At 41.7% G+C, this 27,711-nt stretch overlaps 1 protein-coding gene across 2 annotated transcripts in view; it reads right to left on the bottom strand.

The window, feature by feature from the left end:
• The window catches only part of PEX14 (peroxisomal biogenesis factor 14), a 99,666-nt gene that overhangs the window by 30,563 nt on the left and 41,392 nt on the right, over positions 1 to 27,711 (bottom strand). For both annotated transcript variants that reach the window (XM_005292839.4, XM_065575343.1), the window contains one exon: positions 17,997 to 18,081. In XM_005292839.4, coding sequence (XP_005292896.1) covers positions 17,997 to 18,081 — 85 coding nt within the window. The remainder of the gene's footprint in view (positions 1 to 17,996; positions 18,082 to 27,711) is intronic.

Below are 27,711 nucleotides of genomic sequence, written 5' to 3'. Positions count from 1 at the left end.
CCCCATTGTGCTAGGTGCTGTCCATACACATAGTGGGGGGAACTCTCTGCCTAAGAGTTCACAGTCTAAATAGACAAGATAGAGCAAGGGTGAGGGAGGAAACAGAGACACAGAGGGGGGAGGTGACTTGGCCAAGGTCACAAGGCAGGTCAATGGCAGAGATGGGCAGAGAACCCTCTTCCAAAGAGTCCTAGTCCAGTGCCCTGTCCACTGAACCATGGTGCTCCTTTTTTCCAAGCTGATACTACAGGCATCAAAAGGGTCTAGGTACCTGTAAATGTTGCTGGAACAAGGAGCAGAGGCCAGCCTAGATGCCTCCATTATGGCCCATGACTAAAATAACAGAAAGAGGGAAAGAGGAGGAACTAACAGGAGGTGCCGATGGGGATCTTAGACAACAGTAGGACTACTCGAGCCACCACCAGGAGATGCTAGGGGGAGAAGAGCAGGGAACTGGATGCATATGAAGGGGAACCAGTGGACAGATTATCAAGGGGAGTAGGTATCTAGGCAGCACACGAAGGGAGCTGGAACAAGAGGGAAGGGTACCTAGAGACTGGGTAGCATGTTCAGGGAGTCGGTAACCAAGAGCTATAGCACACATGCAGGGGAGAAGGGAACCAGACAGCAAAGAGGCATGTGCGTGGAGAGAGAGGACTCAGTCAATTAATTGTATCCACCTGCTTTTTCTTGTCTTTTACTTAAGATTGTAAATTCTTTGGTGCAGGCACTCTTGTTCTGTGTCTGGACAGCACCGGGCACAATAGGGCCTCGATCCATCAATGGAGCTCTTTCTATCACAATACAAAGAATATATAACAACAGTGCATGGAAGGGGAAGATGACATTAAGAACAGATAACGACACAGTGTGATCAGTTGTTTGGTTGAGGTTTTATTAAGGACAAAAAGGTAATTGCATTAAACACAATTAAATTACAGCAATATTTTCCTAATCCTAATTTTTCTGGTAAGCAATTGCTATAATTGTCATAGAGATGCTGTGTGACTGAAAATGAGATTGGAAGGTAGTCCACGAAACCTATTCTTTGCTAAAGTGGGACCACGCTAAGAACTCACGTTCCAAAGGATCCAGGAGGAAAAGGCAATTTATTCCTACTATGGGCTCACTTCTCTGACACTTGAATAGTTTTTGGTCTACACAGCACACAAATTAACCAGCTGTATTATTGGGCGTGGAGAGGTGGGGAAGAAAACCCTCACACAAATCTTAGTTTAAAAAAGTTAGCTATAGAAAGCAGCATGGCTGCCAATCTTAACAAGAAACAGAAAGGTTAAAGGACTTTCATACAGTTCCTAAGTGTGAAAAAAATGTCCATCCTTAACTCTTTAAAAGTTATTTAGTAGCAGATAATGATTAGAACGATACTGACGTTTGGCTGATGTACAATCTGGGAGAACATTTTTTCCGGGTGGAGGGGGAGAAAATGTCAGTATTTTGGGGGTACAGAGGGAAAAGCTTGAGGTTCTCTTTCAAAACCAGGTGACAAACCCCCCCTCCCGAATTTCAGAAGGATTTTTTTATCTTTAGAATTAAAATATTAAGCTATATTTCCAAGTCACGTGAGCTGACTAGCATTTTCAAGGCACAACCAGCCATACTGATCCCTTCAAGACCTAGGCTGACTGATTAACATCACTACAGAATTCTAGCACAGAAGACGGTGGGGGGCATTCTGGAGGGGGCAGCGGGAACTCAAACAGCTCCTTTGTTATTGCAGGGGAGCTCCAGCAGGAACAGCGGCAAAAGCTCAAGAGGCTCCTTTGTTGAGTGCTAGATGCTCAATGGCCAACTCTGAAGACACACTCTTTGCAAGGCGGTTTGCTCCCAGCACTGAAAACTGAAGGCAAAGGCCTCCAATAGTCCAAGGTACGAGAACTGTTGGCCACATACGGCCCTTTCTTCAAAGTTCCCATGTAAGATCAAATTAACTTGAAGAGGAAACGTTTTGAATGGTGGAGAAGAGAGGCATCATTTTATAGACTGACAGGTTTGGTTAACTCTTTTAGTCAGGATTCCCTTGCTGGAAAGTGGTTCTGGAATTCACTGTCCAATCGTCGCCAACTTTCATAAAGAAACTTTTATAAAAATTCCAATTTCTTGTATAGGTTTATCCACATGGCTCTGCATCTCTTGAAAGACTTGGAATGAATTTGGATCAGAAAATTCACGTCGACCTGCGGGACTGGAAGACTAGTATGAAATTCCAGACCCAGAGTTTTTGAAGTCTGAGGTTTTGGAGTAACAAATCTTACAGAAGTACTGGTGACAGCTTGCTAGCAAATGCAGGGCATATTAAAGAATCATTTAACAGGATTTATTAGGATGCTTTTTCTATATAAAAGAATTAAAAATCTTGTCTTCAGTTGCCATTCTTGGTTCTTTATTTTACTCTAGAATTTCTGATGGCTCCACTTGGAAGGGAATCTGGCATATTTTACATTACACAATGGCTATCAGGGAGTACTCTCTACAGCTAAGATTGATTGGAATGTATTTGCCTTGATGTTTCTTGCTGCCTCTGTTACTATCAACATTTTAAACTTCACAAATGAACCAACTAAACAAATCAGCCTAGCAAATGCCAAGGAAAAAACATCTAAAATGTGTAGCTGTTGACCCTTTTAAGTGTGCAACAGGCGATGAGACACACCAAAGACACACTAAGTCACATACAATACTGCTATGTGTATTATGCCCTCCTTACATCAGAAAGTGTTGCAATGATGGGGTGAGCACAATTACCTACTACTGCCCATTCCCAAAGCCAGAGGAGAATGCTCTACAGAAATGAACACAGGATAGAAGCCAGGAACTAGGGAGTTCTAAAATCCTTCTCTGTCACAGATTCCCTCTATGCATCACGCAAGTCACCTCACCTTTCTGCCTCAATTTGCCCATCTGTAATACGGGGATAACGTTGCACACTATATACTTCATCAGGGTATTGAGGGGATTAACTTGATAAGGAAAAATCCATCTAAATGGTAGTATTATTATGGCACCTCTGATTTGCATCTTCCTGAAAGTGAGAGACATGCCAATATACTAAGATGAGGAAGCGTGGCAGCTAGTATTCATTACAGATTACAAATCACACCTGGTTTCTTTATTCTTTTTTGTTTTAGATACATCTTTTAAATGCCATTAAAACAATGTTTGCTGAATGCTAGTACAAAGCTAGCCACCTGTAAAATTAAAGGCTGATGGTGCCAATAAAAGTGTTGAAATACATTCTATTTAAGAGGTAATCCTGCTTTGTAATTTTTAAATATATTTTTAAATTATATCTACCTGCCCTTCACAATTCTGTTGGTTACCTCATATGCATTTAGAAAACAACCATCTATGTCATCACACAGGACACTGATCGCAGGTGGGGGGTAAGAAACAGCAGCAGATGAACTTTTAAGAAACAAAAATTTTGTATTTGGGTTATGTGTACTTAGTAATAAAGGCGAAGGGAAGAAAGACAGAAAATACAGGGGACATGCAAATCTAATGGAAAATGTTCCATTTAGACACAAGAGTGTTTTTTTCCATGAGTCGTCAGCAGCTCTTCCGAGTTCTGAAGAAAACTAAAGAAGTCTGGATAAAATGCCCAAAAGACGACTCATGCTAACAATAGTAAAAATAATGAAGCAGTGGAAAATACTATGGTGACTACACATACGCACACAGCGTATTCGAGTGGTAAGGTATAAAAGGAGTTTCATCATTGCTCTCTCTGGACATACACAAAACATGGTTCTCTAGGGTTACGATTACCATGCCAATACACCTCCGGAGTTTTCTTACTTGTATAATAAAAAACCTTTACACATTTGGGTTCTATTAAAATTAGGTTTCTGGGGTGAACACTCAATTGTGATTTCAGGATTTGCTTTCCATGAACAGTGGTTGTTTTCTGCCAGTGAGCTCATTGGCTGGAATCTTCACAGAAAGCAAACAAAAGAGAGGCAAAAACATGGTTGAAGTAAATTAATTTAAAAACTGGCGTGAATATTCAGAAACATTTGTGGGTATGTTACTGAGCATCCATTAGACTAGATGGTGGGGCAGCTGGAGGGGCTGGAGATTTTCCAGTATCCTTTCACATTGTGCCAGGACAGGTCTTGAAGTTCTGGTGTCTGGAAATACTCTCTAGACAAATGAAACATCTTTCAAATATAGCGGGGGGGATGAGAAGAGGCAGACAGACCCTAGATGACACTGAACAGGAAACTCACTTAACAGGGGACAAAACGCGAACAAACTTCATCTCTCAGCACATAGGGGTGCACAAACAGCTTCCCCATTATCTGCACAGAGTTGGGCTCAGTGATAAAAGGGGCAGGAAGGGCATGCTTTGCTGATTCCTGTCACTCCGTATCCATCTGAAAAGCTACATCCTCGAAGTGCAGGAATGATGCCAGGCACAAGTGGACCACTCTCTGTTGCAGCGGAAGCTGCTGCTTGATGTGATGTTTAAGTGGCAGATCTCTATGCAGTAGCTTGTTCCCTCGGGATCCCTAACCCCACATTCTTGAGTGCCAAGTGCAATGACCAGATAGAACAATTTATCCTTTACAACAACTTACTACTGCTGGTGGGCAACTTGCAGCCCGTGGGCCACAAGCACCCCGTAATCTGCTGGCGGGCTGCGAGACAGTTTGTCTACATTGACCGTCCGTAGGCACAGCCGCCCGCAGCTCCCAGTGGCCGCGGTTCGCCACTAGCATCCGTGCCTGCAGACGGTCAACGTAAACAAACTGTCTCACAGCCCGCCAGCGGATTACCCGGACGGGCCGCGTGCGGCCAGCAGGCTGCAGGTTGCCCACCGCTGCTTTATAGTCACTGCAGTGTCTGAAGTTCATCAGAATGACTCCATTCACTTCTTCCCCCATTTTCTCCCTAGTTTTCTTTAACAGTTCCTCGCGCCTGTCCCAGGCGGCCTGGCGTGAAGCAAGTTCTGCCTTTATGATGCAATACCTGGAACTAGGTGAGGCCCCAAATCCTCTGATCACTTAACCAACAGGCAACAGCAGCTTGTGTTCTTATTGACAGCACACAGGTGCTAGTAAATACCAACCCCCAGGGTATTCTCTGTAAACTCATAGCCGCCACCACCTTCTCCTCGCAGCTCCTAACACACACATGCTCGCTTTACCGACACTGAACTCACACCTCACAAACAAATTATTTAACTACTCTGTTCCCCAAGGAATACAGTGATCATTTCAAATGCAGCTCCCTGCTCGCCTCTCACATACACGCAACAGCCTGATAGGTTAAATGCTGCCATTTAATTACCGTAATGGAAGCTGCTATTTTTTGGTTCCCCTGAACTCCTCTTCTCTCTCGCTCTTTTTAAACACACTCAGAGTCATCTTTTAAACATGTATTTTATATTTCTGGGTTTAACAGCTGCATGCTCCTGGTTACTCTAGGAGTGGGAGCAGGGATATTCTTCACTTAAGATATGAGAAACTGGTCTTTTAAATGCCCAAAGAGAGGGATTGGGGGAAATGTAGCAGAAAGAGGCAAATGCCAAGCATTGTAGAGACAGCTTGCCCTTTCATCTACTTACATGATTCTGTTTGGACTGTGGCGAATACAACTAGTTACAAACGAAGCTGGGGCCTGTAGAAGGAAATACATAAAAATAGTCTGAGAAATTATGCTGTCTCAACAACAACATATTGATTTATATTGGCACCTTAGCACAATATGGTGTTCTAAGCTCAGGACTGGGAGCAAGGAACTCCTCTATTCTAGTTCCAGATCTGGTACACTGACTCCTTCTGAACCTCTGTACCTCAGTTTCTTCATCTGTAAAATGGGGATAATAATAGTTTCTGTCTACCTCCCAGCAGTGTCCTGAGGATTAACATTTGTAAAATGCTTTTAAAATGAAAAGGGCTAACCAGATGAGGAAGTACAATCAGAAAGGAGTGTAGAAAAGGAGATAATACTTTGCTTCCACACAGTGTGTTCTGAGGATTAGCTAATGTTTGTACAGTGCTTTCAACATGTACACTGCTTTAGAAGTGCAGGATATAAGTTTGTTAACTTCCTGGCCATATGCAAAGTACCTCTTCTTTCAGGAATTCAGGGAGGGGGCTGAGGGATTATTATCGTTTATTACTGGGGAGGAGTATAATTGTGAAATTATGAGGCTACATCAATAATTATTTGTGAATTTTATTCTTTGTAGTGTATGGTAATTAAAAAGCACCTAAGAACAAAATATAGGCATTTAAAGTCAAAATTAATGTTTTATATAATGCCTCAGCATTCCTAGAAAATACCTGAGCTATACCTGTCCTATACCTTATCCGCCCCCTAAATGTGAAATGCTTCCATGGCAGTAAAGATTTCTGCCAACAGGCAAAATTTAGATATGTGATTTGTTCAGAGGCCTCCGGCCACAGTCCAATGTCCTATCTCTTTGTGCAGGGACACAGCCCAGCCTCCCTCTGGAGTAAGGCCATCTACTGGCATCCCTACCCACCCCCCTAACGGAATCTTAAAGGTGAGGCAGGGCAGCAGAGGCAAAGACAAATTTAATTTTGTTTATCACCATAAAAAGGGACATTTCCACATGGACAGCAAGGACATGAATATCGTGTGTATGCAGGGGCAGAGGGGGAATTATAAACGCATTTTTGGCGAAATTCAATAAAGCTGATTCCACTGCAGAAGGTCAGCAATTTACTTTAAAAAATGATATGATTGCAACTTTTAATATAACCCATGTATTTGCTACAAGATGTTCTAGAAGATTGTGTAATGTAACCATCCGACCGCTCCACAGGAGCAGAGATCACCCCATTTACCCTTTATTGTCTTGATAAAAGCAATGCACATTTGCACAATATGACAAAGTCAACAGTTTTTACTTAAGAGAGCCTCAGATTTAATGGAGAATGAATTCTCCTCTCTCATCCTAGGGCTGGGGGTCCATTCTGGGCTAGGATCCATCAGAAAGAGCCAGAATGAACAGACTCAAGACTTAATTCCCCTCCTATCCAAGGAGGGTCCTCCTTCAGGTTAAAATTAGGGAGGGAGTGGTGGGGAGCAGAAAAAAGTAATGTGATTATAGCAACATGAGCATTCAGTCCCCCTTGTCACTACAAAAGATGTGGTCTATTACACAACACAACTGTGGCCCAGGAAAGCCCACAGACTAAATTAATATGGAGACTTAATTCATCTCCCCCATCCCACCCCGGACAGGGCAGCATCAACATGAGTGAGACGGAGTTCATCGGAAGAGTAACATGGCACGTCCTAGATTACATTCCCCACTCCAGTCCCAGGGAAGAGGGCTGTCCCTCCAAAACTGGAAGAGAGAGTTCATTCATGAGTGGGTTACAGACTGAATTTCCCTGGGCTGGATGGCCATGGAGACTGAACTCCTCCTTCAACCCAAAAACATATTTTTATACAAGCGTATATAGATCTCTTTGGCTGTCTGAAGGTGAAGCTTGCTTCAAAGGTCAGAGCTCCAGGGCTAGATTAGGATTGCACGCAATCTGCTCGAGTCTTGGCATTCTGACAAACTTCCCCTGCCTTATATGTCCGATTGAGGTAAATTCTCTGTGTCTCTGAAAATGCAGTTCAAAAATCACACATTGCAGGATACACACTTATCTAGCAACTTCAGTATGAGGATCCCAAATCCCTTTACAAATGTGAATGGGTTAAAGCTCAACATGCCTGTGAGGTGGAAGTAATCATCATTATCCTCATTTTATAGATGAGGATGCTGAGACCCAGAGAGCTTATGTTACTTGCCCCAGATCATGCAAGAAGTCCCTGGCAGAGACAGAAATAGAACCTGGATCTCCTGACACCTGGTTCTGAGCTATAACCATCACACTAGCCTACCTCTACCTGCCCTATATTTATTCTCTCACTCAAGGATATCCACAGCTAAATTTCTTAAATACATACATCAAAAGATGACTTTCCTAACTGTCACGGCTGCAATCTTAACCTAGAGTCTGAAGATCTGGCTTTGTTCTCTCTGCCCAGCATCATCAATACTAAAGATTCAAAACTCAGAATTTAGCTGACAATTTGATCCAGAATGGAATCCAGCTCACTCTGCCATAGTGGCATGAGCTCTGCAGTACTAACAGGAATGGAAACAACGTTTTGACAGTAAACAAGGCAAGTATGACTCAAAACACACACAGGAAGCAAAAGGAGCTAATTTTGCAGAGTCACTTTTACATTACATAGTTATTGTCAGATAGCCAGAATGAAAGTCACTATTATAAACAGTAACATTCCATTTATTTGTTAAAATAAAGACTACATCTGGAGCAAACACAACTTTCTAGGGACTGTCTGAGTGTGTTCTGGGCACTGTATAAATGTATTCCAATTTACCAATACTTTGAAAACTATGAACACACAACAGAGGTGCTGATGGACCCTGCTCCACTGAAATACTGCTGAATTTCCTGGATGACAAGTGAGCTGAGAGAAATGGGAATTATGCCTGATTCTTCACTCACTGTACTGTAAATGAAATCAGCTCTCTTTTTCTGTGGAATGCAAATCTAAATGGCTCAAGTGTGTCACAGGGTGAGCCTGAAGTAAGAGAGAAGCTATTACTACTAATGTGACTTGTACCCTCTGTTATGGAACAAATAAATGAGCATTTAGAGGATGTCAACTCTGTGCGTCTCTCTCCCTCAATGGATTCTTCTGCAACATCATTAAAACATCAAACAGGTGCTTCATGCAATGCACTTTTCAGAGCCTTGCACAGAAACCAGATGAAAAAGTCACAGCAATTTTCATCTTTTTGACATGAAACTGCAAAGCACTTATCAAACCCCACTGGAAATGTTACTTAAAGGGTCATGCTGTCAAGGTTGGTTGGCCCTAAGTTTGCCCTGCCTTTTTTCCTCTTCTGTCTTTTTGCAGGTCCAAGTGAGGGTTCCCCCCAGCAGAAAATGCTGCAGTTCAAAGCCAACAGCCTAGCACCTCATGAGCAAACCTGCAAGCACGAAACAGGGTGTGCTGCTCTGCTCCTGGGAGCAAGCCTACAAAAACAAACCATTAGATACTTATTTGGTTGCAGGAAGAACTTCCGTAAAGAAGCATTTCAGTTCCAAGTGAACTGTCAAAATGTTTCAAAAAACATTTTTCCATTAGAAAATGCTGATTCAACTAAATGGAAATATTTCACAGGAAGATCTCAATTTCATTGATGTTTTCAATGAGAAGTTATCAAAACATTTTGTTTTGATAATATCAAAATATTCTATTTCAATTTCATCATTTTGACTTTTATATTATGTTTTATTACATCTGTCCCTTATATTATAAATTATAATAGTAAGAAAATATTTTGGAATACTTCATTTTGCAAAAAATTCTGAATTTTAAACTTTTTATTCCAATTCAATATCTCAGAATTTCCCATAGGACAGAAATTTCATTTTTCAACCAGCTCTAATTTCAAGCTTTTACATTGTTATACAATGCAACTTGAAAAAAAATTATTAAGCATCCCTTGATCACAGTGGAGTTTCAAACACAAAGAGATCATTTCTAAAGTCTCCTGACCAGAACTAAACGTTTAGAGGCATTCACTGTGCTTCCCAGTTCCATTCTTGATTCCATCCCTGCTATTTCCTATCAAAAATAAAGGCTGGGTGATTTTTCAACAATTGATAACATTTATGCTAAGCAAAGCCCATGCGTCAGAACATAAGATGATCTCTTGCAGTGACCAGGAAGGATCTCCCCTTCTTTTGTCTCCACCACCAACAAGCAGCTATCCTGGAAGTTGCATGATTTTTGTCATCTCTTAAATCCCAGGCACTGGCCATAATCAGAGGCAGGATGTGAATCATTCTCCCCATTTGTATGGGGGTTCAGTGGTTTGCCCCCTATCTTTCTTCCAAATCTTGGAGGAAGGGGGAAGGAGGAATGTATATCCCTCATCCTAAAAGCTCCACCTTTTTCCAAAAGCTCAGCAGCCCCAAGGAATAGTGCTATCTAATCAACTCCCCGGGATATCCTAACAGTTGATCGGTTGGTGAAGCTTTGCTGGCACTGCTGTTGCACATTTCCTCTTGGCACAAAGCTGAGAAAATCTGTAGAGTTCATGACAAGTTCAGATAACACAAGCAGTGGGAAAATTGATGGGGGAAGAGTCAGCATGATGAATAGGCTGGCACAGAACACCAGATGACGGATATGCACATGCGAGACTGGCAGGATAGGGAGACATGTCTTCTTAGCAGATGGATGGAGATTCTCAATCACTTTCAGGAAAAAAAAATTAAACTAACAACATAGAGCTGTGGTCCTAATCTCCAACTCATGAATGCATTTGTACTATTGGGTCATGAGCAACCTGAAGCTGGAATCTTCTCTGTATAGGCTGAACATTATCAGCACTGGGCAAACATTAGCAGAGTGCCAAGAGCAGATGTGACTGCAGATAACTTGGATTCAGATGGGAACAGTTGCAAGTTTGCTAGTGCTGAAAAGTGTTCAATCTCTTCATTCTACGGCTCCCGTTTGAGGTCCTAGGGAGACCAACAGATCTCACAAGATAAACAGAGTCATCTTGGCTCAATACATGGTAGCGAGGCCTTCAAAGCCCACTGTGATAAATGGGGGGGGGGGGGGGGCAGAGCTCTCTTTTATGGACACCCAGCCAGCCAGTAGCTATAAAATACCTCTTAGTAGCTGTTCTCTAATCGCTCTACCCATAAAGGGTTAAAAAGTCTCACTGCTATGAATAGGGAAAAGGAAGTGAGTGGACACCTGGCCAGAAGAGCCAATGGGAAGGCTAGAACTTTTTAAAATTGAAAAATGACTCCTCTTTTGTCTGTCTGGGTTGTTCTCCGGGGAGAGGCGGACAGGACAGAGCTATACTGTAAGAGCTTGGGCCAGGTATGAAAACCCATCAGTATCATACCTAGAAACTACTAATTTGAAACCCCAGATATGTAAGTAGATCAGGAAATGTCTAAGAAGACGCAATTAGATTTCTCTCTTTTATTCCTTTATGGCTTGTGGATTCCTCTGTGCTAACCCCAGGTGCTTTTGTTTTGCTTGTAACCTTTAAGATGGACCTCAAGAAAGCTATTCTTGATGCTTAATCCTTGTAGTTTTTTTTTTAAATCTAGCAAATGCCTAAATTCCCAGATGTATTTTCTTTCTTTTTTTTTTATTAATAAAATTTACCTTTTTTAAGAACAAAATTGGATTTTTGTATTTTAAGAGGTTTGTGCACAGGTTGTTTAATTAGCTGGTGAGAACAGCTGATTTCTTTTTTTTTTTCTTTCTCAGCTCTTCCCCCGAGGGCAGGTGAAAGGGCTTGAGGGTACCCCACAGGAAGGAATTCCCAATTGCGCCTTCCTGGATTCTCAAAGGGGTTCTGCACTTGGGTGGTGGCTGCATCTACCTATCCAAGGTCAGAGAGAAGCTGTAATTTTGGGAGTTTAAATTCAAGCCTGGAGTGGCCAGTATTAATTTTTAGAATCCTTGTGGGCCCCCACCTTTTGCACTCGAAGTGCCAGAGTGGGGAATTAGCCTTCACAACCACAACAATACTGCAGAAAGGGGTGTTGGGTATTCTTTCCTCAAACTTAATAAGGAGCCAGTGTCCTAGAATAATGTAAAAGGATACTGGGCTGTGCCTTTCATATGAGACATAAAACAGAGAACCCGACTCTTTGTGGTCATTGAAGATGTCCTGGTGCCTTTCAAGTATCTTAGCAAATTTTTAACTCAGGTAATTACATTCTCCATCCCTACAAGTCTCCCCCTGCAAGATCACTTGGATACAGTATTCTTCATTTCCTGTCCTAAAACTCTTGCAATATTGTTAAACAGCTGCTGCATTGTACCTTCAAGGTGGCTCCATTTCAATGGTAGGTGAAGTGATCTCATCATAACCCTTTTATACCTCTTAAGAGGATGATGAGAGTCTGAATCAGCTGATGGGTGTAATGTGCTCCAAGAGCCTCAAATGAAATGCACTACAGAAATGTAGACAATTATTTACTTTGCAAATACTCTGTTTCCATGGGAAAGTGCCATCCAACCTCTCTTCAGCACTCTCGTTTTATCTGTCTACAAAGGTTTTTATCATATCTGAGCGGCTGTTCCAAACTTCTGAATCACTGTCTGGAGTAAGCATCCTCCCTGGTTTGGGCCATTCCATTCAGCTCTTTTCTCTTACTCTGGTCTGAGGCTGTTGGCTCCGGTTGAATTGCATGCATAATATAGTGAGAATTCTCATGTAATTGCAAAACAAACTGAAGTTACTAACAGCCACATTTTCAGCTCTGGCCTCTAGTTTTCCATCCCTTTTTTGTTGTCCATGCTACTCATGGGGTCTGTACAGTCATTTGCACACACCATTTAGACAGCTGGACAGCCAGTTATACAATCTGCATGTGCAATAAGGGATAAGCAACCACTAGCACAATCAGTTGCATGCACAGAAGTAGGCACACAAAAAACAAAGGCTGGCTGAAAATCTGTCTCTTAATGCCTTAGCTCCATTTCTTGCTCCTCTCCTCCTAAATCCATATCCTGCTAAGTCAAGAGAGAATGACTAGACTAGTCTGGATCTACGACCCCTCTACACATCCCTGAGTCAAACTAAGTGTGTCTTCAGAAGCTGGAGGAGAGGTCCTCCACAATCCTCCTGGGATGGGTGGGTCTTGGCAGCACATTACTAACTGGATCTTTTTGGATAAGCTGTCACTGGACTCCGTTGACTTGCACTGCATTTTGTGCTCAAGGAAAAGCTTTGTAAAAACTGTTCAAGCTTCACTGAGACATGTTAAAGAATTAATTACAAAGTAAAGCTGAAGGAGAAAATTAATTTTAGAAACACAAGAGGTTACTTTTCTTTTCCTCCCTTTTCTGGAGGTGGGGGAGGAAAGGCGGTTATTTTCACTTTCATCCTGGGGGCAGAAGCTGGGAGCTGTCCAGTCGATAACCTGACCATCAGAACAAGGTTTGTAATTAAAAGGTCAGTGACCTGGAAAGCTAGGGCCTCACTCTCAGGGCTTCTCAGTAATGATGGAGCTATTAAATTAAGACTTATGAAATCAATGCTAAAAAAGCTTTCATGGTAACAAGATTCCATTCAAGGACATGCAAACTGCCTCATGAAATGGACTTAAATTATAAAAAAGGAAAGTAATAAAAGAGAGTTAAATTGAAATCTGCAGAAGAATTTACTCTCCTTAAAACTCTCCAACTGCAGGCTGTAGCCCCTCCTCTCCCATCCTCAAGGTGATCCACCAGGGTTTTCTGCAGCGGTTTGTCTTCAGCAAAGAGGCTGTTTATGGTGGGGGTTCAACTTCCAGGAATGCAGTTGATTAAAAGGAGGAAGAGAAGGGAGCTGATTTTCTACAGCAGATTCCTGGATTCAATACTTTTGTTTCCTGAGGAGTAAATACCTTTGGTCGTTTTGTGGGGTGGGGCACTTAAAACTCCAAAATTCATGCACTGCCTCTTTATCAGTGGCTTAGGAGCCCTCATCTCCAGCTGCCTTCTATCCTCCAGTCTGACAACAACCTCCCACTTCTGTCATACTCTTTACTTGAACTGCACTGCAAAAGCTGTGTGGGACCCACAGGCAACAGAGCCGTGGAAAAACTTCTGTATTAACTTGCTTTCTACAAGCTGAGGTAATGAAACAGATTAATAGACCCAACATGTTAAGGGCAAAGCTTCCCACTGACCTCCTGCGCATCTCATCAAACAGAAGTTTGACTCGGTTGGGAAGCAGGTGTATATGAACATACAAAGCACCAATCAAGGTATTAAGTGTTCTAAAGAGAGTTTCTGACCCTGCAAATTTCTGGATTTACTCTTCCCCAATGTGATTCAACAGCGACCATAGTCTATCTAAGGTACTTATAAGACCTCCAGCACTGTAGTACCTAAGCACCTCACAATCTTGAATGAATTTATTCTCCTTACTCCTGTGAAGTCGGGCAGTGTTATGATCTCCATTTCACAAATGGGGAACAGAGGCTAAGTAACTTGCCCACGGTCACACAGGAAGTCTATGACTGAGCAGGGATTTGGACAGAGGCTCCCAAGCCATAGCCTAGCACCCTAACCACTGGACCATCCTCCCTTTGCAGTCACATATTATAGATTCAAAACACACAATTTTAACCCGCATGAGCTACTGGATGGGTAGTTGAGCATTACAGGACATCTGAGCCACAACAGCTCAACAACAGACACATTTCCACCAGGGTTCAAACCCCACATGCTGTCTAATTACTCCCCAGGCGCCACTGATTCTCTGTGGTGTATCATCAGCAAAATCAGCTACTTGGACAAAAAACAAACAGCATCTTTTTTTTTTTTCTTTCAGATACTCTGAAGGAAAACAGCTGCTTTTCCCCTTCATCTGAAGAAGTTCACAAAAAAAAAAAGGAGGAAATGTCATAAATTACACAAAATGCCAGTGTAAGCTTCAAAGAAAATGATAAATGATTCTAATAACTTCATGTTTCTCATTAATGTCTCTGTATTCAGAAAGTTTTAAAGTGTTCAAGACTACGCAGAAATCTCATTGAACTTTTGAAGGACCTTAAATCCAGGACACTTTCCTCACTCTCTCCATCTTCATCAGGCTTATTATCCCAGGGCTGTAATATATGACCCCCAACCTCTTAACTGGACAGAAATAGGGGCAGCCTCCCTCCACTACCACCCAGCTGCTGTTTCACACGAAAACAAACCCAACCCAGCTGATAATTCTAAAGTAACCTTCATTTCCCACTGAACTGACGTGCACCTCTGGGACCACAATTTCTATATTAAATAATGTTTAAAAAAATAAAATTGGATTTGCCTTTTCACGAAAGAGATGTTTATTTAAAAAAAGTCAAGATTATAATTCAAGGCATTGTTTCACTGCAAGTCCCAGATGTGAAATTTCCTAAGCAAAACTGAGACTGCAGTACCTGGGAGTACCCCTGCTGCCAGTGCTTGTACCCCTACATTCCCTACATCCACTCGTACTGGAACAGATTGCAACTAGGGTAGCCGAGAGCTCCCCCACAGCCAGGGTATCAATCTCTCTCCTTACAGCTCTCAGAAAGCCAGTGGTCCTGCCCCACTCTCTGCAGCAAAATCTGCTGGAAGAAACTACAACCAGACCAACTGCAAAATCCTCCCAGGAAATGATGCCTCTGTATTATTTCCTACGGAGATATGTACAAAGTTATTTTTAACATAGGGGTTGGTAGAAATGTTTAGGATATGGTATGATAGATATGCTATGATATATGATATAATATATGATATAAGGAAGGAGTGTTGTCTAGGGGTTTGAACAGGGGACTGCTAGTCAGGACTCCTGGGTTCTATTCTTAACTCTGTCACTGCCTTGCTGTGTGCCCTTGGGTCAGGCAGCTTAACCCTCTCAGGGTATGTATACACTGCAATAAACCACCCATGGCTGGCCCGTGTGTCGGCTGACTAGGGCTCACGGGGCTCAGGTGCAGAGCTATAAAATTGCACTGTAGATGTTTGGTTGTGGGATGAAGCCTAGGCTCTGGGACTGGTGCTGAGTGGTGTCAGTGGCCTGTGATATACAGGAAGGCCAACAAGATATCTGGTGGTTCTTCCTGGCCTTAATCTCTATGATTCGCAAAGTCACGAGATCCTTGATGAAACATGCTGCAGACTTGCACAGTAATTACTAATGAATACATGGACAAGATTTTTTCCTCAGAGGATAAGTTTCCACTCCAGGAATTCCTGGTAGAATACGCTTTACTAGAATTCAGGAAAAACACTGGATAGTTACTTAGAATACCAATGGGTAGGTCTCAGGGTGTAAATGGAACTGAATACTCAGCCATGTTAATTCTCCTTCATATGCCCAGGGTTGAACTAGTCACATCTAGGGTTAGGAAAGAATTTTTCCTGCCCCTCAGGGCACAACTGGCATGATGTACATGTGCGCCTCTTTGCTATGGAGCATTGAGCAAAGGTAACATAATATGATCAAGTGGGCAGATCCCATATGATCAAGTTCCCAATGACTCCTGGGTGCAGGCATTGCTGGACTTTCTCCTACAGTTAAGTTTCCATATGAGCAATTAGCGCAAAGGGGAGGGAGGGAATTAACAAACAGGAACAAACAGTTCTACCAAACAGTTTCTCCTCTTCGGTAATTATTAGCCAAGTAATTCACAAGAAGTATTAGTCGGGCCACAGTGTCTCTCTGCCTCCTTCTCCCCACCCCTCCTCTTCTCCCAGTCAGGGATTTATTAAAATTAAACAGATTAGATGGAGCTCCTGATACTAAAAACTGCTCAGCGAAGCCTGCGGTGGGGAAGTGCAGAGCAAACACCAGAGACATTTGTCTCTAAATTGCTCTAAATACCTTCTGCAAATGAAATTCTAACCCAGCTACGTTGAGAGAGAAAATGAGGAATAACTGGTCATTGTCAGCAGAGGAGAAGATCAGGCGGTTATAATATTGCACGATATACTGGGGGCTAAGAATCTCTCGGCAACAATAGATTTTGTATCAGGTTACCCCGGGTAATCAGCACAGCTTTTAGGCTCAGCTTTCCCCTGCTTCATTGCTTCGATGATAGAGTTGAAATCCCCAAGCTTTTATGATTAATTGCTCCCCGTAGGTCCACATATTTCAAGGAAAAACTCACAGAGGAGAGTGGCCAACAAGCTCCAAATTTTGCAATACTGGCAAATCCAGTGCCATCCTGATGGCAGAGCAGGACAAACAACACACCTAGCAGAGTTGCACCACCTTGCTGGGCTGCTTTGTAACTGACACTAGGGCCAGCGGGGAAAGGACCCTATTCCAAACGATGTACCTGCAGAGTACAGTTTGTGGCTAAGCTGTTAGATCACAACTCCTGCCATTCCATCCTTAGTGCTTTCTGCCCCAAGGTGAGCAGGGGTCCCTGTAAGTAGATTATCTCATGCCATCAAGTCTCATGGATTTCACTAAACAATTCATATCTCCAACCTGGCTAATATAGCCCTGGGATTTCTTACTTTCCAAAGCTCAAGGTCTTTGGCTGAAGAATTCAAATTATACTGTAATAAATCACAACACTAATGTAAAAATGGGTCCCCATCCCCCATAATTTTGGAGTTTGCACTTACACACACCCCTTCCTCCCCCCCAGCACTTAAACTACCTTTTCTAACTCTGTAAAGCATGAAATTCACTCCAGGGCATGAGCCTCTTTATCATGTAAATCCCATGCTAAGGACTTAAGTGATGTGGAGGGTTCTTGGTTGGGCAATCTGCACTGGAATAAACTTCACCTGAAATGTGCTAGTAAATTCCTAAATTGTTGTCTTAAAACTTCAGAACATAAAAGGAAAAAACAAAGTCAGTTCCTTTATAAACAGAAGGGAAAACTATTATCAGCCTGTGGCCAATGCAGGTTCCATTGGCTTGAGACGATATTGGATTTGTCAGGATCCATCCTGCCCCTGCTATAGAAAGGGCCATGCACGGTCAGTAATCTGCCATTTCAGGCTGAAAGTCAGGCTGACCCCAAGCTTGACCTTAACCTGACCTTGTTTACTCTTACCATGTCCCTCTTCCTTCATTCCTCTCTCCGGCTCTCTTCTGAAGCAGTTGACCTTTTAACTACGGCTGGTCATTTAAAGGCAATGTCATTAAGGAGTTAGAATTGACCATCTAGCCTGTAACTCTAAACTGTCCTTTCTTCTGAAGAGCTCTACTGGTAGTTAACCCCAAAATTCCCATAACTCATTCTACAATGCCTTGTCTAGTGCCAATATTACCTCTGACTTGCAGGGAGGAAAACGGAGCTGACTTGACCCCACACTAAAAATTTCCTGGGACAAGAGATCTTTTTTCCCTAAATACCTAATTTTCCAGAGCAATAACTCCTGGCCTACATCCCACTCCCAAGCCCCCTCATAAATACTAACAGAGAATGAGACTGATGAATCTGTACCTTTTTTCTTGAGAAAAGCTCTTCTGGTTGCGAGCGGACTTTGGCGGACCCGGGAGTTCTGTAGAAACTTCACTGCTGTTGTGATCTGATTAGGGTGAGAAGATTGGAGAAACAGAAGAGTGAAAAGCTCTGAGTTAAGAACATTCAATATTCTGATTCTAAATAAATTCTGAACTACAACATCAAGGCATCAAATCCAGCATCAGATGTTGACGGACTGGACCAGACCCCAGATCTGACTTTGGGGAATCTTTGGATCCAGATCAAAATTTGTGGCTCAGGCTCATCTCTAATCAGATAGTACAGCATTAATAATTTGACTTAGAGAAGTTTCTCCTTGAACATCTTTGACCAAGCTGAAACACTGCTCAGTATGAAACAAACTCCATTAGGATACCTGATCCTGTTATTAGAAGGTGAGAGGTTATTTTCCTTGCCTTGGATCACACTAACCTACCAAAGACAAAGATTAAGTTTTATTTTCCAAGTGACCCAACTGGGCAGATAAATGGTTATATTTATGCTCTGCTGTGATAGAAACTATATACAGCTTTGGTTTAAGAACTTTGACTTCATGATGCTCTAGAAGATGAATCTTTAGGTGACTTAGGACTTAAAGGTCCATATTTCCAGAGAGTGTAAGGACTGGGATGACACTTTTTGCACCCACACAATGATTGCAGTCCCTTAAAGTGCCAGTGAAAGGTGCTGGATTCCTCTCTATGTACGGAGTGTATATAACAGGGCAAATCTCCACACAACCCCCTGCCTATGTCCCTCAGTTCTGTTCTGGAGGAATCACCATTAAGGATATGAAGGGCGTTGACTCTCCATAGCCCATTCAATCCTTTGTCTCTCTGCTGATATTATCTAGAAGGAGGCCAATTTTGCACCAGTTGTGATAGTGCTTTTGATGCAGTGCACAGAGCTGAGGCCCACCGACTCATTTCACACAGTCTGCTGAGCAGTCACCACATTGTGACTACTATGGGTCATACCACACAGGACTAAGAGAAAAGCTCCATATTCCAATATTAATCCCCTCGGCCATCCGGTCACATACACGGTACATCCTGCAGCACTGTGGAAAACCATCTGATCTCCCTCTATAAAAGACATCTGCTCTGGATGTGGCACAGAAGGGGATAACGTGCTTGAAGTTGACTTAGAAGACAGACATATCCATATTGAGGTGAGAGATTGCTCCCTCTCTGTACTTAGATGAAACTGGTCTTCCATATACAAGGAAGAAGAAGAGTGTGGTTTTCACCCCAAATGGTGGCATCTGCATTCCCTATAAGCTGTACTGAGTGCAAGAGAAGGAGAAAGAGGATTTGCAAGAAGTGCAAGCTACAATGCAGCTTTTAGAGTTAAGATCTAAAGTTGTTTTAAAAAATTTTCATGACAGAAAAAAAAAATCTAGCATCACTATTGAAATGAACAAAGTTTCACCTTGGTTTTGAATCCAGCCCTTGGAATATGCATTTCTGGTCAGAGAGCAAAGTTCTGATGGGTTTAATGGCACTTTCAATGTACTCCTCAGTGCATTCCATCAATGTGTTTTTTTTTTTTAAATTGCATCTCTTATTTCTTTAAATACATTAATCAGGCTAGTGTAGGCAAAACGGATCCATTGGACAATGCAATAAACATGAATTATCATCTATCCAACATGCATAATGGCTTAAAAATACATAATAGCAGGTGTAGTTTAAATGATTAGTTATTACACCTGTGGTGGGTCTGATTCAATTGGGGAAAATCATCTTTAATAGGTTAAAAGGTTTAGATCACCAGGCTTCCCTTAAAGTGGCTGTAGAGAGGGTATGATGGAGTACGCTGTCATTACTAATTCATTTAAGAAAAACGTGGGGGATACAGCAAAGAACAGCATAAACGAGCGAATCCAATTTAAACATCAGGTAAAGCAGAAAACACCTTTTAAAAAAGCATGATAAATGAATTTGGAAGGGAGATGAAATTGACATCTTTATTTTAACGGGAATTTGACAAAGTCCCGGCACACTTCAAAGTTAGGGGGGAGGGGAACAGTTGGATTTTTTTAGTTTACATTCAATAATTTCAAGTCATAAAATAATAGAGCAGAACACCCCACATAAAGTACATTTTGGTCTCGTTTATGTGCCGCTTGATCTCTCCCTTGGAAATGCTGGCGACAGGCAAATCACGCATTTAAATTGCTCTGATATCACTACGCCCAATGCAGAAATATAAAGCACCCAAACTAATAACTTTAGGATAATGTGCTGAATAAGAAAAATGCCCAAATAAGCAGACACCTAGATGTGCGAACATATCAAAACCACTTTCCTTCTTATGTTAATTACTTGTTTCTTTGGGAACTCTTCCACACTCCCCTCCCGCTTCTAGTGAGCTTGTAAAACAGACACAAAGGACTTGTCGGAACCAGAATGTTGCAAGCGCTCGGATTCATACATTAATATTATCAGTTTATATTAAAAAAAATGTAATCTAAAATGAAACATTTTCCCTTCTGTTATTTTCTTAGGTATATCCATTTTTAATGTTATATTGATTGCAGCCATTTATTGGGAGATATTTTTGTTTTGCAAAATGTAAACATTTCAACAAAAACATTTATTAAAAATAATATTACATCCCATCTCCAAAATGCCTCCTGAGCCTATGTTTCTCTAGTTTGGAAGTTTGTGCTTGCCTTTAGAGAAGAGATGTATTCTTCCTCACCTGAATCTCCTTCATTTTCCTCATTTATCTTGTGCATAAAATGTTCATATGAAACAATTCTGGCCATGATAACATGCCATTTTTTTACAAGAAGGGACAAGAGAGCTTTCCTACTTTCTAAGGATCATTCTATTTGAACGAACAAGAACAATTGCAGTCCATTAAAAATAAAATAAAATAAAATAAAAAACTTTGCAGACCCATGTATAGATGAAAACCCATACAGCAAATAGAATTCTGACTCAGCTGGAAACATATTGTTCCATACTATTTATGTAACATTTGTAACACTTGACCAAAATTTTCTAATATTACGACATTGCCAAGTAGTGTGAATCATCATATTACCAACTCAGATTCTCAGACTGCCAGCACACAGTGGCCAGCAGACCGCATTTAACCAGTAGATCTCTGTCCTTTATTTTTCTTAACGAAAAATAGTGTATTCAGTTGTTAAAAGTGAATTAACACCATAAACCTGCTACCCCATCAGCCCTTCTTCTGCAATGGGATCAGACACACTTTTGATCAGAAATACCGTGGGGGGGAACGCTGCATGGGATATCATTTGATTTTCTAATTAGAAGATGAATGTGGCTATCCATGGGATATATTTGTGTCCAGCCAAATTACATACATTCAGGCAAATATTCCACCTCAATGTCACAGATGTAACATGGAGACAGGAACTTTACTGCAGATGTTGCAGGAGTGCAGCAAGCTGAGAAAATTCCAGGCTAAGGCACTGCACTTTGACATTGGTCCAAGGTCCCTCACCCACACCCCCAATCTCCCTCTCCTCTGGTATTGGCGAGGAAGGTGAAGTCAGCCCTCTTTACTATTATGCTCACAGCAACATGGTTTTTACATAAGGAACCCAAGCTGCTTTATCAGCTGCTGGCATGTGAAAAATAAAACACATGGTTCAGAAGATGATGCAGGGGCAAGCAACCCCTTTCCCACCCCCTTCCAAAAAATCATTCCACACACTCATCACAGCTATGCAGGACTTGAAAAAAAGAGATGAAGATGGAAATCAGACTAAAGTGCCACTGAGGGAGCAATGAGTGAGACGTATTAGATCCCCTAATATTGGGGATCCTCTGAATAGTATTTGTTCACAGAGCAAGACTTCAGGATGACCTGAGAACTAAAGGTTGGGTCTGAGACTATACATCGTTAGGGGAGGTCTGTCTCTGAACAGCTTTGTGTCCGTTTAAATGCAACCTTCCTTTTCATTAAGCAGCGGAGGCACAGGCCATGAACTATGCCCAGATAGTTTACATTACATGTGCGGAAGGCAATCAACACTGGCAATATATATGACGTATGTAAAAGTATTGGGAATTATTTTTTTAAAGTGTATTAAAAATAATATGGCAGTATTAACAAAAGCTAACCTTATTTTAGCCAGAGCAGAAGGCCACGGCTACAGGGCAAATGGAACTGATCAATACATAGCCTACTGCAATACCCCCTCTCTCTCACCACCCCCCTGTGAAAGGCTGCACGTTTGCAAAGCTCAGAAGATTAAATTGTCTGTGAAAGGTTTCTGTACTCCTACTCCAAAGGAGATACCCAGAATCCTGTTAACAAGCGTCAGGCTAAAGCCAGCTCACATTGTAACAAGGGCTGACTTAAAAGCCTGGCACCGTGAGCAACAAGAGAACCCCTTCAAACAGAAATGCTGCATTTTAGTAAGAAATCCGTGCTCTGTCAGGACTAACTTGACAAATATGGTCATCGGTGGCACAAGGAAATAGTTGCAAAGCAGCTGTTAATCAGGGAAACACATTGTAGAACGCTGATGCTAGCACTCATGAAAAAATGCAAGGGGCTAATTATGAAGCCATATATCTCACTAAAGAGGCAATGTTCCTTGAGATTCCAGGCAGAGCTCTCTAGAGTCAGGGTCCTGGGACACCACACATAGAGCTCTCTCTAATCCAAGCTTCCAGTTCCCAGTTCAAACCGCACCTTTTCTTAACTCAGGGTTCAGGGTCCCAGGAACCCTAATTTATATATCACAAAAAGTACTTGTTCTTTCTAAGCAGAGTATCTGGAGGTCGCTAATGAGAGAGACATGGCTCTAAGGCTCCTAATTTACATTTCCCTGGTACACAGAGCTTTCTTTCTGGCCCCCAACCAGGACGAGGCCCTGTTGTGCTGCATGCTACACAAACACATATTAAAAGACAGCTCCCAAAAGTTAACAGGCAAGAGAAACCTACATGAACTTTATTTTACAGTCCTAGGAAGTCAAATTTTATAGCTCTCACTCAAAATAGAGAGAGAAAAAAATGAATGAAATATAAAGCAAGAGTCCCACGATCCAGAACCCGAAGGAATGAAGGTAGGAAAAAAAACAAGCTTGGCATGAGATCTACATCAGGGATCCTGAACTGAGAGAGCAAAACAGTAATGAAAGAGGAAGAAGGGTCAATACATTTAAAATCAGAAGTCTCAGGAATCCAGAAACTCAGGCTAGAGAGAGTTCTATGAATGAAATCTAACTCAAGAATGCCAAGATGACAACACCCAGGTGAAAAGTAAAAAATATGATATGCCACAGACTGCCTAGAATTCAACAATACTGGAAAGAGCAAGGCACTCTGAAACCAGATTAAAGGTTGGGCATGGGAGGGTGGGGGTGGATTTCCATTCAATTCAGAGTAAAACCACCAGGATGGCACGAGAGGCATAACCTTGGGACAGACAGAGCTGCAAACGCTGTGTAAGCACAGAGCCAGTACTCCCCCTAGCTGAGACCTGGGGGAGGCGCAGGATCTGAGAGGCTGGGTTCACCAAGGAACGCAGCCCAAATTAAGTGTTTTCACTCAGTGGAAATGAAATGTTTTGCAAGATGAAACAGAAAGAAAATTGAGGTTTTAGGTAATTACTAGTTGGCATTTACATATCACAGGCTGGTTCAACACCTATTCATTTTCCTCTTTTATTTTCAATTTTTTAAAATTGCTAATTAAAATGAACATATGACAGGGATGGGGGGAAAAATTACTCTTCCTCCTTTTCTCCAGGACGACAAAATCCAGATCTACTTTAAATACATTTATCTATAATTATCACACACAAAAAAACCCTGCTTAATTTACATTAAGATGGTGACAGAAAAAAAATCAATAAAAGCCAGAAAAAACCAAGCTAAGGCGCCTTCATCTCACCTTGCTGTGCCTAGTTAATACCAAAGGCAGGAGACATCCTCCACTGAGCTGAAACTCCTGGCACTCCCTTAGCACAATGGAATGAGTTAAAAGAAAGAAGTTGCAAAATCCCAGGCGTTCACTGCTATCCTATTCTCACCGATTTGAATCAAAATCTTGTAATCTAGCCCTGTTTTGTGGGACACTTTCTCCCTTGACTTACTTTTCCTCCTCTTATTTTTTCACTATTTTCATATCCACAGAAATGAGACCACACAAACACCTGCCCATCCCCATTCTCAGCTCCTTTGTTTCAGGAGCCATTTCACATTTGTTCCAGCTGACTATAGGGGCCTGATCTTTCCACACCCTCTGCTCAGGTATAACCAGCCCCCTCTCTTCACAAAACCTCACCACTGTCTAAGAGCCTTCTCCTCTGCAATATTCCTCTCTCTCTGCTCTGTGGACTCCCCATCTAGTTTTGAATCTCATCTCAAAATACCTTCTCCATCACATATACCTCTTAATTTTTCTCCCCTTCAGCTTTTTAAATGTTAACCTTGTAACTTTTTTTTTTTAACTCCACAAAGCATTCCAGGATACAGTTTGTATGAAAAATGCTATAAAAAATAAAGTTTTATTGTATCATACATTAAGGACATAAAACATCCCTGATAGCAGCGTACAGGAGCTGACATGATAGACTAATATATTTTAAGGTCTATTGTGTAAATATGTATTTAGGGAATTCTAAAGCATGGTATTATTGACCCAAGTCTCTCTTAAAACACATTGATATATGTAGTAAAAGCCCTTATGAAAAGTAGCGACTTCGTCTGCGCAGTAGCCACCTTTCAAAATGAAATATGTCTGTCATCTTACATTTTTTTGGCTCTGGTTAAAACATGATGGACAGCTTGCCAAAATTTCACTCTTAAAAGAACAAAGCTGATATTAAGTATTATACATTTGCAATAAACGAACACCAGAAAACACTACACACACTTTAAAAGAAACACAAGCCTTAAAATAGCCAGACTCTACAGAGATACATACATATATGTACACACATACACTCGCACACATTACACAAACAGGGTACAAGGTGTATTTTTTTTAATCTCAGAAAGGAGGATGAGACATTGCAGTCCCAAGTTCAACTCAAAATAAATTGTTATCCTCAAGTAATAAATGCCTGAAAAAAACAATTTATAAATAAATCACTAATAAAACCTGTAATTACAGCTGTATTAACAAATGCTTCTATAAAATTCAAGCATAGTCAATAAGCTGCATACACCTTTATTCCTGGAGCGCAAAGTCAGAGGGTTTTTTGGAGAGGACAGTAGAGAATCGTATTTCCTCCCATTCCCCGAAGAAAAATAAGCATACTAAATAAATAAACTTTTAAAAGCCTCTTTTTTTCTTATATTTTTGCCTTTGGAAACCTTCCTACAATTGTTGATGCTACCACCAAAGGAGATTTTAGAAAGTGGGGGGACAGGAGGAGAAGAGATGACATTTGACATTTGCTTGGCTTTGAAACCAACTGTCAGGAAGTTATTTGAAGTCCTGTTTACAGAAATAACTGCAGTAACCTCAGTGCTGAAAGTGCTGGATCATTATGGATATACATGGATCATCAGGTCAGTGCCCCAGGGAAGTGGGTGAAGGGTCTGGCCTCAAAATGTAGATGATGCCAGCACGCCACGGGCAAGGGAACTGATCCAATGGGATAGGTGCTAGATGAAGGGGCAAGGTGAGGAATTTGATTTCTTGACTTCCATAGGCTCCCGTTTTATAACTCTTCAAGGTAGCATCCCAGTTATGTATTAGCTCCCTTTAAATCTATCCTTTGTAAAGGAAGCTTAGAGAGCACTGAAGTTCTGTGCTGTAAAATTAATGAAGGTGTCAAGCTGTTGGGCTGAATCACTCCAAAGGAATGTAATGACTCAGTGTCCAAGATGCTCACTACAGGAGAACCATGAGCTCACCCTGTTGACTTCAGGACTAAAAATATGCAGAATATAATAATCAGAGTTAGCTGATGGCAACACCCCCAGCCCCTCGACCCCACCCCGCTGACATTCTGAAAGAGCTCGGTTCTGACAGCTTTTGAAGGATTGTTCCTTTTAGCCTAACTACAGTATCTTCAAGTGTGCCAGGATAAAATAATAAGTATCTGTCTCATCCTTTTAAGTACAGGACAAACAAGAATTGGTGGATCTCCATTCACATGCTTTACACTGTAGGATGACTAAGGAGGGGGCGATGGGAGGCTTGTGTCCTGGCTAATAACAATATCCAAGCATTAAATTTTTCATTGAATGTTAGACTCTGGAAGGCTCATCACGCAAGAGAGATGCACCTGAACAGGGTCATTGTTCAGACCAACTTGGCTTCCTAGGATTCCACAGGCAAGAGGCTGGCTAACCAAACTGCATACATGATTTAGATTCCCTTGCAGAAGGCCCAACGTGTGTCCCATTTGTGGAGGTTGCTACCAAAGATGTAAGCGAGGGAGATGAATCTTGTGCACTGGAGAATCAGCAAGCCACAGTTTCTTGAACTTCCTGTATAGAGAACTGCTTGATGGACCTCCCACTCCTTGGGCAATGCATGGTGAGAACTGCAAACTGTGTTTTCCTTGTCATGACAGGAACCCATATGACTGGGGTTGAAATAGGGGTTTGTGGTTGGGATTCTTACACCTGACGGTTAATTTAGTATCACGCACCAGTACCTTGGCCCGTACCTCAAAAGCTTCAAACATGAGTGCATACAAGCACAGCTGGTTGGGGAGGGAGAAAGGAGCCAGGCCTGCTAGAAGAAACTGGCAAACAAAAGGTCTGATATTGGAAATGGTTGAGAAGCTGGAAATACAGACAAGTGCACAATAAATCATGCAAGCCACAGCAACTGGGAAGTGGCAGAGAGAGGGGAAGGATATATAACATTTAAGCAAATGATAATTTTACATAAACATCTTTATATTGTCAGATCTTTGGGACAGGGACTGTCTTTTTGTTCTTTGTTTGTACAGCGCCTGGCACAATGGGGTCCCGGTCCAGACTGAGGCTCGTAATTGCTACTGCAATATAAAATAATAACATGATGATGCAGCCTATGCACTTTGTAACTGCTGTTAATTGCTGCATTAGGAGAGCAACTTACAATGGGTCCGAAAAACTGACTGGCAAGGATTGGATGGTCTCGGGGCGGGAGGGGTTGTTAGAGGCATACAGTTTTATTAGTTCAAATTCAGCTACATCACTCGTCTTTGTCCAGTTTCCAATGGACGGACGCCACATCACAAAAATTCTCCTTCAAAAGTGGAAACCTATGTGAACAGTTTCAGAAGAGAGCGAATGGATATGGAGACTGAACTTCATTTTTAACCCCTAGGATGCTCACAATGCAAGGGCAAGTTTGGGAAAAGCTTACACTGCTGCTGTCCATGTTATAAATATTCTAAGAACAAAGAGAAGATTTCACTTTCCAATGGGGTCATTTTGTCAATGTTCAGAGATCTCATATTCACTATTTAAAGAAACAAAGCAGATCAGTGCCATGATACATTCAAGATAAGGCTCAACCAATACAGCAGCATATATGCACAAGGAATTCACACACCTTGTCTCCTGCCTTCTCTACCTAAAACCTCTCAGCAAATTCCCACAATCCAAGATCAAGTTCAAATGTCCAAAAGGATTAATACCACAGACAACTATCCTGGAGAGATCCTGCCCCTGCGCAGTTTCAATGCAGAAATCTTCGTCTAAACCAGGAGACACTGTGAGTGAGGCACAGAAGCTATAAAACAACAT

The sequence above is a fragment of the Chrysemys picta genome, chromosome 21, assembly GCF_011386835.1.
Source record: "Chrysemys picta bellii isolate R12L10 chromosome 21, ASM1138683v2, whole genome shotgun sequence".
NCBI lineage: Eukaryota > Metazoa > Chordata > Testudines > Emydidae > Chrysemys > Chrysemys picta.
This window is presented reverse-complemented; position numbering and strand designations above follow the sequence as displayed.